This window comes from Motacilla alba, chromosome 11, assembly GCF_015832195.1.
Source record: "Motacilla alba alba isolate MOTALB_02 chromosome 11, Motacilla_alba_V1.0_pri, whole genome shotgun sequence".
NCBI classification, from domain to species: Eukaryota; Metazoa; Chordata; class Aves; order Passeriformes; family Motacillidae; genus Motacilla; species Motacilla alba.
Window position 1 is genome coordinate 10,214,760 of NC_052026.1, and position 15,726 is coordinate 10,230,485.

The 15,726-nt window shown below is 44.8% G+C and overlaps 1 protein-coding gene across 3 annotated transcripts; it reads right to left on the reverse strand.

Moving 5' to 3' along the window:
• Positions 1-257: 257 nt before the first annotated feature.
• LOC119705566 (AKT interacting protein) lies at positions 258-13,863 on the reverse strand. Of its 3 annotated transcripts, none has more exons than XM_038148150.1 (10): positions 13,840-13,863; positions 9,407-9,522; positions 7,930-8,135; positions 6,363-6,427; positions 6,179-6,279; positions 4,879-4,967; positions 4,709-4,807; positions 4,387-4,494; positions 3,765-3,825; positions 258-1,184 (listed from the first exon to the last, which is right to left on the reverse strand). In XM_038148150.1, the coding sequence occupies exons 2-10, from the start codon at positions 9,446-9,448 to the stop codon at positions 1,074-1,076; spliced, it is 882 nt and encodes a 293-aa protein (XP_038004078.1). In that variant the 5' UTR covers positions 9,449-9,522; positions 13,840-13,863; the 3' UTR covers positions 258-1,073. The 3 variants fall into 3 exon arrangements, with proteins under 3 accessions (XP_038004078.1, XP_038004079.1, XP_038004077.1); XM_038148151.1 differs by lacking the exon at positions 13,840-13,863 and adding an exon at positions 13,648-13,766 and having other exon boundaries at positions 258-1,181; XM_038148149.1 differs by lacking the exon at positions 13,840-13,863 and adding an exon at positions 13,648-13,766.
• Between the last annotated feature and the right edge of the window lie 1,863 nt (positions 13,864-15,726).

Consider the following 15,726-nt stretch of genomic DNA (forward strand, 5'->3'; position numbering starts at 1 on the left):
TGGCTGGCACTAATGCCACCAGTACAAGCAAAGGGAGTCAAAGAGGCCAGATCCAAGGGGTGAGCCCTACAGGTTTTGACAGGACACTCCTGGGAAGCAAGAAAAGCCATCACACCAGGCTGTGGCATTAGGAAAAGTAAGCCTGTCCCAAGTTCACTTGAGCTTTGGAGCTGCTCCTGGTATCCCAGACACCTGTGCAGCCAGGTGCTCCCACTCTGCATTAAGTGTCCACAGCACAGACTAACAGGGACAAAAGCTAGAGCACAGTTTCTTTTTATTTTAAGATGTCACTATTAACACACACCAGTCAACTATCCTAAGAAATCCCCTAGACACCTAGGGAACCTAAAACCATCTAAGATTTTATTAGCTCAAGAGACCATCGTTAAAAGCTTTGATTTTAGTGTTTCTGTACTAAAAAGTCTAACAAGCCTGACATTCTGCTTGCACCCTGTCAGACTAATGTGCGCTGTAGTGACAGTATCCATTTACAAATCAATAATACATCATACATCATCCCCAGCTTTACTTCTGGAAAGTGCTAAATGGAGTCAATGAACCATCTATTTACAATTTCAAATCCTAACATATTTACAATAGAAACCAAAAGTATTTAAAACCATTAAATATAGTGTTTAACTCTGCTATATTAGTTTACATGAACACAGCTTAACTCTGGCATTGTATTTCCAATACTAATATTTCCGCCAGTAATTTAAGATTCTTCTTAAAAAATTGCTATTCCTGGAGGGAAAAAATAAAAGCTTAAAAACCAACCCAAAACCTCCAGGCATTTCAGAGCCCTGAGGAATTACCCACCCTCGACAGTCTTCAGGTAGAAGTACTGTAGTGTTCAAGAGAGACTTCCAAACTCCAGGCAAGCCTTTAAAACCTAATGCATATGTAAAACATTAAGAGTCAGTAATCCATTGAACAGGTTTACTGGAGTCACTGCTACCATTCGGGTTTTACTAATCCGTAGTCAAGAAGGAAACTGCTGCTTTGCTGTTTCTCCCTCCGTTACATTCCCTCCACCCCAAGAAAGTGTTTTGTGCACCAGTGTCCAGGACAGTTTAGGTGGGCATTGTCTTCTCTTCTTTGCTGAAGGGCTGGACTGAGCCAGGCTTCACCCAGGACAGGCCAGACACGTGCATGCTTTTGCAGTGCTGATCTTCTGGCTTCTTCTGGGGAAAACAAAGCTAAAGTTACAAGTGTAAGATACCCAACCCTCTTAGCTCCCCCTCCAGCTATTTTAACATTAGCAAATACAAGCACAGAAGAGACTTGCACTATTTCCTCTCCTCAAAGGAGACTAGTAAGATGGCCACTGGTTTAATTCCTAGGAATGTGTGTGGCATCTGCAGAACTACCCTGACAATACAGGAGTTTTAAGGACTTAACTGGGGTACAGCTGCCCTATCCCTCCATAAAGACTCCAGGATACTCCTTTTGCTCGGAGGCCCCAGCACTGCACTGCTCTTCAGCACATTTCTTGGTTCTACAGCAAGAAATGCCAATCCAAACCTCCCCCAGCACTGCCCCTGGAGCTCTGCCTGGCCATGCAGGGCGTGCTGGGGAGGAACACTGCACCCCACAGGTGGTTAGGAACCCAAATTAATGCACCAAAGTACCAATTAATGCCTTTGCTAAACATGGGAGTTTCCTAATGCTTTCCAAGGATGGTCCTGTCCTTCCCTTCCCTGAGCATTTGTCACAGTTAAATGCTTGAACAGTAACTATTACACAACAGTGCAACAAACATTTTGAACTCACTGTTGCAATTTGGAAGGGGGGGGGGGGGGGAAGGGGGGGAAAGGCTTGAAATTGAAGATGAAAGATACAACTTAGAGCATCTGTAAATTCAAAGTAGTTAGAGATCAGTAAATTAGACATCTCTAGCTGGCCAAAGCAGCAGAAGAGCTTGCAGGATTATTTTAATACCAGGAAGTGTACAACAACTACATCAAACCTGGAATGGTGCGTTGAGCTCTAGAAAGTGAAAACTGCATGAGCAGACTTGGTTGTAACATGGAAAGTCTTTTACTTGACAAAGCAAATTAAGGCAGCAGGAAGAGAGAACCTGCACTTCTGGCCCTCCCCATGCTTTGTGCCAAAGGTGACAATGTGTGACAGACCTGCCATAACACGTTGGACAACAGCAAACAAGAGGGATGAGCTAAGCCTGAGCCTGGCAGTAGCAGCTGCCTCTCCCATGCTGCTCACAGCAACCACACCTTGGAAAAGCCAAGTGCTCGGACATCACTGCCCTTCCTCAATGGCCTAGCTGTTTCCCAAGGAACAAAATTCAGGGGTAAAAAATAAGCATCCAGGGCTGTAGAAAGATTTGGGAACTTGTTTTTACAAGGAATGTTCTCAGCTACACTGACATTTTGGGACACATCTACAGCACAGAAGCTGGGCAATTCCTATCAACAAACAACTGGAGCAACACAGTACCATGCATGCAATAGCTACTGAAGATGGTTGTTTTCACCTAAAAAGAAATCAACAGGCATCTCCAAAGAAAACAGGACAAAAGAAAGGTCACTGTTGGCTATCAGTCTGAGACAGTATCAGACCCTTTCCATTTCAAGTACTCTGACCTATTATGTCTTTGATTTGAGGATAAGAAGGAGGTGAAGAACGAAGGAGAAAGGGATAAGAAAAAGAAATATCCAAAGTATTTCTTAAGTTTTGTATGAACATCAAGAAGTCAATCCGGCCAAAATATTTTCCTGTGTGTTCTAAGGCTCTAGCGTGACTCTGGCAGCTGGGAGTACTGCCACACTGAGCTCAGGCAGTGTATTGTATTAAGATAACTTAAAAACCTCATTCATGCCAGAAGACATGCAAGAACATGAGGTAAAGCACACAGTGTGGAAGACAAGTTCAAACTGACAAAAAATAATTTTTCATTACTCAAAACCCCAGCAAATCATAACACAGCTTTAGGCCAAGTAAGTAACCAAAACATTCAGAGTGCGTTTCCTTGCCAGCCCAGCTATGACAGCAGCCACTGTTTCAGAATCCCTTTGTACTACAAGTGGATTGACTTGTCAGGCCACTCAGTACAGACTCAGAATTGCTGTGTGCCTTGTCAAGTGCAAAGCAGTAATTAAAAAACAAAACAAAATATGAACAGTCTGAATCCCAAATCACATCCCATGACCCATCAGGCAAAAGCTCTATGAGCCAACACATTCTTGCTCTGTCAGAAAGAGCACTCTGTGATGGAAGGAACTCTCAGCACCTTTTGGTGAGCTGATGTTGTCTCATCAGAAATCAGCAGCATCAGAGAATTGTGCAAGAGACTGTGCTTGTGCTGCTTCAGAAACTTCGCAAGGAGAAGAAAGTGCTGAAGCCTTGATTCAGTAATGAAAGATCTCAACAGAAGAAAACAAAGCAGCTGCGGACTGTCAGGCAATGAAGAAATGGTACCAGTCATGACAAGAGCAGGACAAGCTAACAGGCTGCCAGTGAACCTCTTCATCCCTTCCATCCATAAACAAGACAACAAAAAATATCTGGTCTGTGCCAAGAATTGTACTAAGAAAGCTTTCTGGCTAAGTGATTAATTACTTAACACACTGAAGTTAGAGCAGTGACATAACTGCTTCGTTAGGAGACCACAGCAGTTCCAGCATTCCTGCTGAGCCAAAAGAGGGATGAGAAAAGGTCTGTCTAGTACACAGAGACAGAGAATCTTTCTTCCTGTATCAGGCAATAAACCCTTCCTAGAGTGAGAATGTGAACTTTGCACGTACCTTCTGAGTCAACATCTTCTCTCTAGCTTCATCATGTATAGCTGGATTCCATGGAGAAAAACTATGGAAAAAGAATAGTTTACTCTTACTTGGCATTTTTGCGAACTACAGCAAAAGAGAGAGCAGAAAGCAGTGATTTCCCTTTGTTTAGTTCATTGAAATTTACTTAAATTATAAGTGGTGTTAAAACATATAGTTGAGAACTAAATTCATATTGTCATGGATCTTTTCAACAATAAATGTTTAGGTTTTCATTTCTGAGAACTGGAAATTCAGCACATGTGACATGAAAAACCACTCATATTCACCATGAAGCTGACTACTCCATCCCCCACGCATCAAGCTTTAGAAAGATTTTAAAACTCTGACAAAAGCTACAGTGATGCAAACTGAGCTCAGGAAAGCCAGAAACAATATTAATTCATGGGCATTTCTGCCTGAGGGATGTGGGTGTTTAAGGGCTTTTTACTTGTTCTGAGGTTTGTTTGGTTATTGTTTTGAGATTTTTTTCCTAAAACAAAAGCAGGTCAGTTAGCCTGACAGAATAAGGCTGCCATCAGCAACTACACCAAAACTTGCTCTCACAACATTAGGACAGGGTGAATTTGCTCAGAGTACTCACATGATTGCATAGGGGTCCTCTATTTTGGGCTGATCAAATAAATGACTACTGCATAGTTTGACACTGTCTACCACTTTACTTTTGAACAGCTGAACATCCTTTTCATACCTGCAAGACAGAAGTAAGTAGTGTTGAGTAATTGCAAGGAGCCACAAGTTTGCTCTAGAAGCACAGACTTGGCAAACCCCAACCTGAGCTCCTAACACAACCAAGTCTGGAGGCAGAGACTATGAGTGGACAGAATTCTACAAACTTCTTGTTTCTCTAAGTCTATGCCAAAAGCTCTTAAGAGGCCATGCCCATACACATGGAAGATACTCACAGCACTGCAGCCTCAGGGTTCAGAGGACTGGTTGTATCAATCTTGTAGAAGACTCTGCGAGCGTACATTAACACTTGCCATATATGATTATGATTTCTCCTAAAAAGAACAAAGCACGATGAAGAATGGAACAAACTTCTCAAATTAACCATCAATTTCTCAGCACTAACCTCCATTTTGCAAATGCTCTTTTCACATCCAGTTCACCAGATAAAGGGTCCACTAGTGGGTGGAAGACAGGCAGGTCAAAAACCAAGCGCTGCGTTACAAAAAAAAAATTCATTATGACAACTTCAATCCTAATGACAACACCACTGGGTGAAGGTCAGTCAAATGTTGCTCCCAAATACTAGTTAATTGTTACTGTATTAAAAGAAAACAACTGCAAGTGATTTCTACCAGCTGTGAAACTGTAACCAAGACACCTGTGTAACGTGCAGGGTCTTGTCCTCTCTCACATGCTATCACCAAATCAGGAAACTAATCCAGTTAACTGCACAGGCACTAGTGCCAACACAGGTGATAATATCAGATAAGAACAGATTAAGGGAGTTTTTCTGGTTTAGCTATTTGTGACTGAAAGCTTTTTACATATCTGAGCTACAATCAATACTTTTTTTATCCTACACACTTAAGTAAACTGTGCAGTAACACCTTGGGGTCTTCAGCTATGTACAGATCATTTTCTCCAGTGTTCACATGTTCTTCCAAAAGAAAATTGAGTTTCAAGAGAAATGTTTCCTACTAGTTATATTATTTCAAAGATTATAGCTTTACATAAAACTTGACACCAAGCAGGCAGCTACCCAACACAGCAGTTGTGTGCACCTGCCCTCCAATCTCCCTCTTAAAGAAGTGTGGCCAAGAGGGTAAGCTGCTCTGAAGAGTCTGACTGCCACAAAGTTGTTGGTTTTTTTTGGTTTTAAAATCAGTCTAATAATTTGGAACCTCTTCACTAAAGAGAAAGCAGAGATGGAATATAACACCATACTACCTATCTCCTTCCCCCTTTGCTTCACCATGTTCTCCTCAAATTTTTAGTTCCTTGTTACAATGTAATTTAGAAGAGACAATCAAGAAATCCTGCAGTATTATAGCAAGCACAGCACAGGTGTCTGCATTTTACATTCCATTACATCACTATTCAGAATTCTGATACCTCTTTAAGGGCTTCAGTTTCAAGTTCCTGCTGAGGAAGTAGCAATTCAAGAGTGGAGGGAAAGAACTGGTTGATTAGTTAACACCCTAATGCATCTGACCCCAGGAAGTTCACTCCACGCCAGTCTCAATAATCAGAGTAATGCAATTCCTCCACAGAGGTTAGCAAATGCATACAAGACATGGCAAATGAGCCCAGTCAAGTGAACAAAATGAGTTCAAGGAAAAGGGAAAGTAATTGGTGTATCAGCTTTAACAAAAAGCTATAGTTACACCACCAGGAAAGAAGAAAAAGCCAAGACAGCTACTTACCGGGCAGTCTCCATCTGGGTAATTATCAGGAATATAGACAGTGAACTTGAACACACCATCCTGGTAGAGCCCGTGCCTTATGAATATCACACCAAACCACACTGCGAGCGAGAAAGATGGCTTGAGTGAAAGAATTACAAAATGTACACATATAAAACAATTTACAAGTCAAGTTTAAACTTACTTAAAGCCGATCGGTACGAGGGCTGCACGTAGACACCTGGCAACTTCTGCTTCACCACCAAGGTACTGCAATCAGAGTCAGCACTCAGAGAGCTCCACAGCCACTGACACAGCAAACCCACAGCCCAACAGGGCTTTCTTCCACAACCCCACTCCCAATTCCCAAGGCTGCTCACAGAAGGAGGTGACAAATACAGCGAAATCACACTGTTTCCCTCCTGACTTGCACACCACTCCACCTGAAGGCTTACTAGCAGAGAACACTATTCTTCCTGATAAAACTAAGTAGAGAAGCAGAAAAACTCTTCCCTCAGTAGATGCACTTAACATACGTCAGTACAGAAATTTACAATTTTCTACTGAATCCCCAGTCTCAAATTAAGGAAGAAAAAAGAAATTTAATTAAGTGATTTTGAACACAGATTCACAGTCAATTGTAGTTGCTGCTGAAATGTGACCGAACTCCAACCTCAAATTTAGACAAGTATTTTTCAGTTTTAGATGACACAATGCTGCAGATCAAGCTAAAATTACACTGACAATGGCCAAAACAAACCGAAAACCAAATTAACTTCACAGGTTTTCCAGTTACTTGGCGTATGGGTCCATTAAACTGAACTCTATATGCTTGCACAAATAAACAACAATCTTAAAGCAAAACATTAACACAATTCTCTGCTTACCCTTTCCCTAGTATTTGTATTAGGTCCCCAATAATGAATTTGTATTATAGTACCAATATATTTACTCAAAAGAAAAATATCTTTCTTGAATTTAAAGGCAGGATCAATTCCTTGAAAAAGAAATAAATGTTTTGAGAGTTCTTGCTTTCAATTTAACAGTTAAATACAAGAACTGAGACTCAGTGTTGCATAAGGACTCCAGGGATTTCATTCCAGAAGGCACCACATACTTGGGAATCCAGTATGTCTATTACAGAGGAAGTCCCTTCAGCTCTGTAGCACTAACCAGTTATATAACTAGAAAGTTCTCAAGACAGATTGTTATGCTCCCCTAGCAGCCTACAAATCACTAGATGGGTGAAATGCAACTCCTCCCTCATAAGTTTCCCGTTAAATATCACAGAAATGAATACAGATTTCCCAACATCCACTTGATCAACTGGATCAGGCAGTGTTCAAGTGTTTCATGTGACAGCTGAAGGAAGGTCCCACATCCTAACTCCATGAGCTAGCACCATATATTCACGAGTATCTTCCCACTTGACATCTGCTTGCTTCTATTTTAATACTTGTTTAAATTCTTGGTATTTCTGACCAAAAAGCCATCAGGATAACTAAACTCACAATATGCTCACTTCAAGATCGATAAATTTAATAATTCAGAGAATGACATCTAAAAGTACCCCTTAAAATCTCACATTTCTTCTCCCTTTCTGTCTCAAGAGATCAAAGCTGTTGCTCCAGAAAAAGAACTCTGCAGACAATGTTTTCCTGCCTTCAAGGACTACGAGAGACATCATGCAAGAACTAGGCCCCTGCAGGGTTTTTTCCCCACTGAAGCATAAGCCCAGTGACCTAAAAAAGATGAAAAAAGTGAAAACCTACAATTCTGCAAGTAGTGAGTACTCCAAATAAAAAGGCCCATAGGAAGCATGTGTTCCATTTGTGGACTGGGAGGAGGTGGCAGGTGAAGCAGGCTTGGTTATTGGCACAGCATTCTTTGGGATAGAAGGCAACTGTTTCTTTGCAGAGGCTCGCAGGGGACTGGTTCGAAGGTCTCCACTCAATGTTTTCTCTTCAGCGTCAGATCTCTGTCAAACCAAAGGAGAACCATGAGATCACAGGCTATATTTCAGACACATTTAACATATGAACATATTTCAACACAGGTTTAAACCAAATTATGGTAATTACAAGTTAGGCCAATGAAACTTTTCTTGGGTTTTGGTGATCTATTGCTTGAGGAAGGGCATTGGGGGTGTCCCTATGGATTTTATTTTTAAATAAACTTTTGTTCAACTGAACACAACCTACAAGTACAAAAGTATTCAATGCTGGATAGGAAATCTGCAGATTAGGTGAAATGCTTAAGGAGGCTTACATGTATTTAGAACCTGAAACCAGACAGTATATAACATCAGCTTACAAGTCAATCTATTTCTAGCACACAGTGCATCAAGATAAATCATTTCTACTGACAAGCATCCTTACACTGTAGGCTTCAAAGACTCTTTAAAGTAGTGTAGTAAAACTGAGATGAAAAAACAAGGTTTTATATATTTCACTTCCTGCCTGTGCTTAAGACATCAAGATTCCACTTGGAACTGATCCTATAGCTCACTCCTACAGGGAAAGGATCACCCCTTGGCAGTTGCACCAAGTTTAAATAGTTTTACTATAGGAACCTTTTTATGCCTTTGCTGTCTTTTCTTGGAAGAAAAGAACAAACCACTGCCAACAAACACTGTACTACTCACAGACCCCAAAATTATTCTACAGATTGCCAGGACAAATGTGCAGGCTACAGACTTGTGCTTAGGCTACCTGTGGTGACTGAAGCAATATTTAAGCTGGTGTTTTGAAGGGCCCAAGACCTGGACTAGTAACAATATCTCATGATCAATGTTACGTAATCTGCCCTAGTACTGAACACCTGGGAAGTGATTAACCCTAGAACCCCCATGCTTTTATTACTGCCACAACCTCAAGCAGCAACAGCACTATAGAGGCATAGTTTGTCAAAGCTCATTGCACGTGCTATGGCTAAGCTCTACATAAGACACTAAAATGTCTTAAGAAAAAAGTGTTTCCACCACATGAACTAATTTATTTCACATTTCCTATTTAAAAGATGCTTCAGACAAAAAAAAAAGTCAACAAATTCTGGAGTAGACTGTATGCACAGGCAGATTCCAGTTAACACAGCTCAAAGCTAGTTTACGCTTTTACTGAAGGTGATCACAACCCTCAGGATAAATGCACAATAAAACACTATTTGCAGATCACCTGATGTTTTTTTCCCAGCACTGCCACCACCCCTCCCAAGCACGACAACACTTCCTGGCATCCATTCATTACATACCTTGCGCACAGAACCTGTAGACATGCTCCAGAAAGGGTTCATAACGTGTACTCCAAATAAGGGGCTGCAACTTCTCGGTGTCCTCAGAGTGTCCTCAGGCCCTTTGGATTTGTACCCTAAAAGTACACAGAGCAAACACGCATTTAACAGATGAACAGGACTCAATATATAAATAGGATTCACATCTAATTCTGCAGTCAGCATTATCTCTGTAATTTCAGAACAAAACTTCACGTATGTAAGACCAACCAGAGTTAAAAATGCCAAAGCTCTGTTATATGCTCCAGAAAAATAACACGTCTGTTTTTGCACCTGAATCTCTGCCTTCTTTCTGATAGAAAGAGACTCTCCATTCTGCATTCCATGTTCATTTTGCCAATGAGAAGAACAAAAAGGGTCATTTCTTGGTTCAGCACAGTTTAGGAAGACTCTCCACATGGGCAAATATTAAAGTTATCACCTCCCCAATTCAGTCCAGCACCAGACAGAACCATGACCCTGTTAAGAACTGTCCCTCACAGACACTCCTGACTTGGCACATTTCTGAAGTGTCCCAGTTAGAGAAATTCTCTGTCATTCCCAGTGGCAGAGATGATCCTTTCATTGAGTTTGCATCATGTATGTGTCATTTTGTTTTCATCTGCACTGGAACACCACCAGGAATAGACAAAGCCATAGAACACAGAAGTTTCTCTGTGGCTTATTTAATGGCTTCATTATTAGCACTAAGGCTTAGTGCTCTTTAGATCAGCAGCCCAATAACAAGGACTTCAGCAGTATTTGGAGTTTCAGTGTCATCTACTGTGTATATCCTTGTTTTTCCTTGTTTTCCTCTCTCTCTTTTTTTTTTTTTTTTTAAGTCTTGCTATTCCTTGTTCAAGACCTCTGATCCATAGCACCTCGTCTGGCACAGCCTGTTGCCTCCACTCTTTTTTTCCTCTCCAGTTCTCCTACTTTCCTGCCCTGTCTCACCCTCCCATTTTTGGCTCTATCACTTGAGGTTTTGAGGCATTTTACTCAGTTTCTTTAATAGAAAGTTGCACAGCACGGATCCAGAAACCTAACATGATGTGAGAGAGACAGAGCCAGTGGCACAGGTTTCTACTATGGCCAACACTACATTTTTACCACAGTAAGGAAGCATCTGTTCACCACTGGTCTGATTAGGTTATAGAGAAAATGGAAACATTATGATCAAAATCTTCCTAAAGTTAGCATAAATGCCAATCCTACTGAAAGAAAAAAAACCCAACCAAACAAAAAAAAAAAAAAAAAAAAAAAAAAAAAAACCATAAAACCATACCCAGACAATTTATCCAAAGAAAGTCTAGGAATTTTAAATATTTAAAAGAACCATCAATATCAAATCATAGCCTTCTAGGCTATGCAGCAGCTAAGCATTAAAAAAAATGAAAGCACCTTTCAGAACAGTGATGAAAAATAATTAATTTCCCCACCCAAATTCATCTCAAACATTCCAGTATACAACAGCTTCCTCCTGTTATTTTTTCCTTTTCAGCAGCCAGAGTTTCACATCATTCTGAGCCGCTGAAGAGAGAAAGTCAAAGCACAGCTACTGACTGCCCTGTGAGAACAGGGAGAAGATGTTTTCACTTTTCCCCATCTCTTGTCTGGAAAGCAGAGTCACGCCAGAGGGCTGTGCCACAGGCCTTTTCCATCAAACCAGCCAGACTAAGTAAGACAGGAAGACACTGGGCCAGGGAGGTAGGAGACGTTTCCTCGGGAAACTCCGGTGTAACCAGAGCGGAGGAACTGACGCACAAAGAGCACCTGAGCGCTCCAGCCCCGGCAAGAGGGAAAAGTGCTGCAAGACAATTAGCTGGAATCTGGAGTGATTATAGGGTTGGGGTGGGATCAGTTGGTTTGTTTTTGGCTGGAGTTTTTTACAACTAGGCAATACAAGCTGCGTTATCCCGGAACTAGAGATAGGAGAAAAGGAGTCAGCAGGACAAAGAACGACACATGTAGGTAAAAGCCAGCCCAACCTACTCCCAGGGAAACAGGGAACTTCTCTAGCAGCTTGGGAACTGATAGATGCAGCTCAGTCACCAGATCCACCCTTCAGAAAGCAGCTATGTGTCTTAGTACACTTCTACCTCTGCCTACTTACATGCTAATAAGTGCAAATAAAACATTATATTTTAGCTTCAGTTAAGCTAAAGAATAACTTCCATGGGTTGTCTTGCACAGATGTCTTTTATCCAGTTATAAATTATACACAGCATTACCCTAAATTTATTGTTAAACTGCCCCCAGTCTCATACACCTGCTAAAATACTGTTTACAGTGGAGCACTCAGAACCTCAGAGTACAAGCTTCCCAGAAGAGGGCCATTTAAGCAGCCTTTCAGGGTGTTTTAGAAGTTTATTTCTAACCACATCCACTCCTATGCAGTGAAAGTGGAAAACCCAAGCTCTACAGGAAACTTATCCACAACTATTTATGCTCTCTAGTACCTTCACCTTGCAATTTACCACCCATCATTAATCACAGATATTATTAAAATCAATATTAAAAACAATAACCAAGTAACAGCAAATTTACATTTGACTGTCTATCCTACTTCTCACTAAGTCTGCAGCAGACAAAGGAGAGCCAAGTTCTGATACTATTAAGTGGAATTTCTAGGCAGTTTAGGCATTCACACCTAGCCAGGGCTCAGTGTCTACCCCAAGGCACCCACCATTATAGCATCTTCCAGTGCTGTAACTACTAAAACCATCAGCTTCCCAAAATAACCCAATACTCTCTCCTCACTTTATGGAAAGGGAATAAAAACATTCAAAACCATCCCCCTCTCTCTCTTTTCACCCTGCCAACATTCACAGTATCTCATCCAGAAGAGCTCAATAGTGTGCCAGTACATTCTACTGATTTCTGCTGCTTTAAGAACAGCAAGTTACAGCAACCCTCCTGAGCTGTCCTCCTCCCACAGCTACCTTCTTCTCTAGTAAAGCAGCAACTAGACAAAACTTCTGAAGAAACACTACTGCAAATATTGCTTCTTGCAAAGGCCTTTTAAGTTATTCACAGCACCACACTGGGACCAAAAGCCACCTGCTGCCAGGCATAACTTCATGTCCATGCTCTCCAGGTACGCAAGGCACACCAGCAGTCAGAGCAAGTGTAAAGTCATCTGATGCTTCATCAGCACTCTAAAATAACTTCAGTTTTTTGAAGTATCACTAGCAAAATCATAACACTTAATTTCCTTGCTTTTGCACATTTTCCTTCTCTACATTAGATATTCTCATCAAAAAAAAGGTATCATTTTACCCACCGTTGTAGCATATGTTATATTTTTATCCTCTCACCAACAGAGTTATTTGATCAAACACAACACTAAAGCAATGTGAAAAAGAAACTTTATCTGTCTGGAACAGAGCACTCTTCTAAAGATTTTCTGGAAACGTCAACAAATCAAAGAGAGCTCACTCCAACACCTGAGAGCAAACTGAGCTACTCCAGCAGAGCACCAGAGAACAGTGCATTCTGCACACACAGTATTACGTGCTTGTGCAGCGACCGTTGCTGTCAGTTCACACTGAAACTCATTGCTCGCCAGCACAGCCACTCCTGGCCTCCTTTGGACCCAAGGCCCTCGTTCACCCACACCTTAACCTGCCGGACAACACGGGAGCCGCTGGCGGCGGCGAACAGGAACACTGACCAGTCAAGCCTGTTCGCCAACTCTTCTTCCACAGGTGGGTTACACGTTCCATACCAACACCTGCTGCTACGAGCTCAGTCCACTAGGAAACTGCAATCTACGCCAACAACACCTGCTCTTAGACAGCAGCCTGAGGGACACGGGGTGTTGGCCGGCCGAGTCCCCCAGCACAGGGCGCTCCAGCGGGAGCTGTCAGCCGGGGGTCACGGCAGGTTAACAGCACTCCTGGAAGCCGGAGCGGGGCCCGGAGTGTCTCCCGCCGAGGCCGCGGCCGTGCGGCAGCGCGAAGCCGCTCGCGGGGCGCTGGCAGCGCCGGGCCGGGCCCCGCTGGCAGCCGCCGAGCCCGCGGCGCCTCTCGCGGGGCAGCCCCAACGGGCCGCGCCCGCCCGGCGGCAGGGGACGGCCCCGCGGCCGCGGACACCCGCAGCCCCTCAGTGACACAACAGCCCCGCTGCCCTCCCGCGCCGCGGGGACGCGACCCCCGCGCCCACCGCCTCCGTTCCGCCCGGGAGGCTCCGCCCGGGAGCTGCGGCCCCTCTCGCTCACCCACCGAGGCTCCGCCGCTCCCCCGCGCGGCCCAGGCCCCGCCGCCGCTGCCGCCGCTCCCGCTACCCCCGGCACAGCCCCATTTACCGCCCGCCCCTCGGGCCGCACATCCGGGCCGCCCCCCGCGGCCAATCGGCGCCCGCCGCTCCCGGTACCGCCCCGCGGGGCGGGCGGCGCGGCCGCAGCCGCCACTCACAGCTCGGCACGGGCCCTGACGCGCCGGGGCCGCCCCGGCTCCGTCACGGCGCGGGGCCGCCCGGCCGGGAGCTGCGGGCCCCGCCCCACGCACGGCGATTGGTCCCAGTGCCTGTCCGTCTCGTGGCGGGCGGACCAATGGAACCACGCGGGTGCACCTGTCACTCTCTCCGCTGGTTGAACGCGCCCGGGGGTGGAGCTTAGAGAAAAGAGCAGCTCTCATTGGTCGGCGGGCCGCGCGGGGACGCACGCCATTGGTCGCTGAGCCCGAGAGGCGGCCTGAGGCGGGGCCTGGAGCCCGTCCGGCACTGCCCCGTGTCCGAGCGCCGGTCCCGGCGGGGCCGCTGAGGGAGGAGGGTCGGGCGGAGGGAGCGGGACGGCGGCTGCCGGGCTGCCTGGGAGAGCCCGGGGAGGGCAGGAAAGGCGGAGCTGTGGCCATGCCATCCGACACAGGCGCAGGGACACGTTCCCGCACCGGGCAGCGAGGGGCAGCGGAACAGCGGCACAGCGCTGCAGCACGGTGAACACCGTGTGTGTGTGTGTGCGTGTGCACAGAGCCATCCGCTCAGCCTCTCCAAAATGTTGCAGCTAACAAGAACTCCAACCTCCTACTGGAGGTGACGTAATCAGCCATGGACTTTGGTCACTCCTCGCAGGCTACTAAAGTGGACATTTAAAGTGGACATTTTCAATTTAATTTTTTTGTGTTTTTTTCCCTCACAGACTCACAGAATGGGGCAGGGTGGAAGGGACCACAGTGGGTCACCGGGTCCAACCTCCCTGCTCAAGCAGAACTGCCCAGAGCACAGAGCACAGGGTTGTGTCCAGACAGTTCTGGAATGTCCCCAGTGAGGGAGACTCCACAGGCTCTGGCCAGGCTGTTCAGTGCTCGGGCCCTGCACAGCAAAGAACTCCGTGCTCGTGTCCAGGTGCAACTTCCTGGGCATCATTCCTTCCCCTTCCTCCTGTCCCATTGCTGGGCACCAGGAGCAGAGCCCGGTCCCTGCTCGGAGCCCTCGCTGCGGGCAGGGACAGACCGGGCTCAGCCACCTCCTCTCAAAGGCGAGCAGCCCCAGCCGCCTCAGCCTTTCCTGGTAGGAGAGGGCTCCAATTCCCTGGTCACCTTGTAGGATGGACCCGCTTGGGAGCTCCGTGACCTGGTGCTGAGGAGCCCAGAACTGCACAGCACTCCAGATGTACTGCTGTACAGCACTCCAGATGTGCCCGAGCAGGGCTGAGTAGAGCGGCAGCAGCACCCCTGAGCTGCTGGCAATGCTCTCCCTAGTGCACCCCAGGATCCCGCTGCCCTTATTTAGCCACAAGAGTACACTTGCTGGCACATTTTAAAGCTCCTCTTTAAATTGATAATTGCTCAGCTTCTGATACTATTGCTGAGCAAGTATATAGACACACAGTGTAAATTTATATTAACAATATATACACAGAGATATACATACAAAATATACCTCTAAAATCTGAAGAAATGGAGGGAAAAAGGACCAACCTCAGGAGTTAACTTTTATTTGTAATTAAGACTTTTTTTATGAGCCCAGCAGAACAATTACAGAAGTGCTATTCCAAAACTGAAGTAATTTGTCAAGGTTTGGAAGGTGACAGCAAAATCCATGCTATCTCAAGTACAAAAATTACAGAGAATTTTAAAAATCAATGCATGTAGGGTGGATTTATTTTTGTTCCTAAGCTATGAGCAAAAATACCATGCTAAGGTTGTCACTTTGTCTCAATTATTGTAACCTTCTTCTATCCCCCTGTCCTCAAAATGCCACTTTAAAGTCTTCAGTCAGTTAATAACGTTATTATTCTGGCTAAACCGCTGTCTCAAGTTTCTAAAACCCTTTGGCAATTTCCTGTTCTTCAGTGTTTCAAA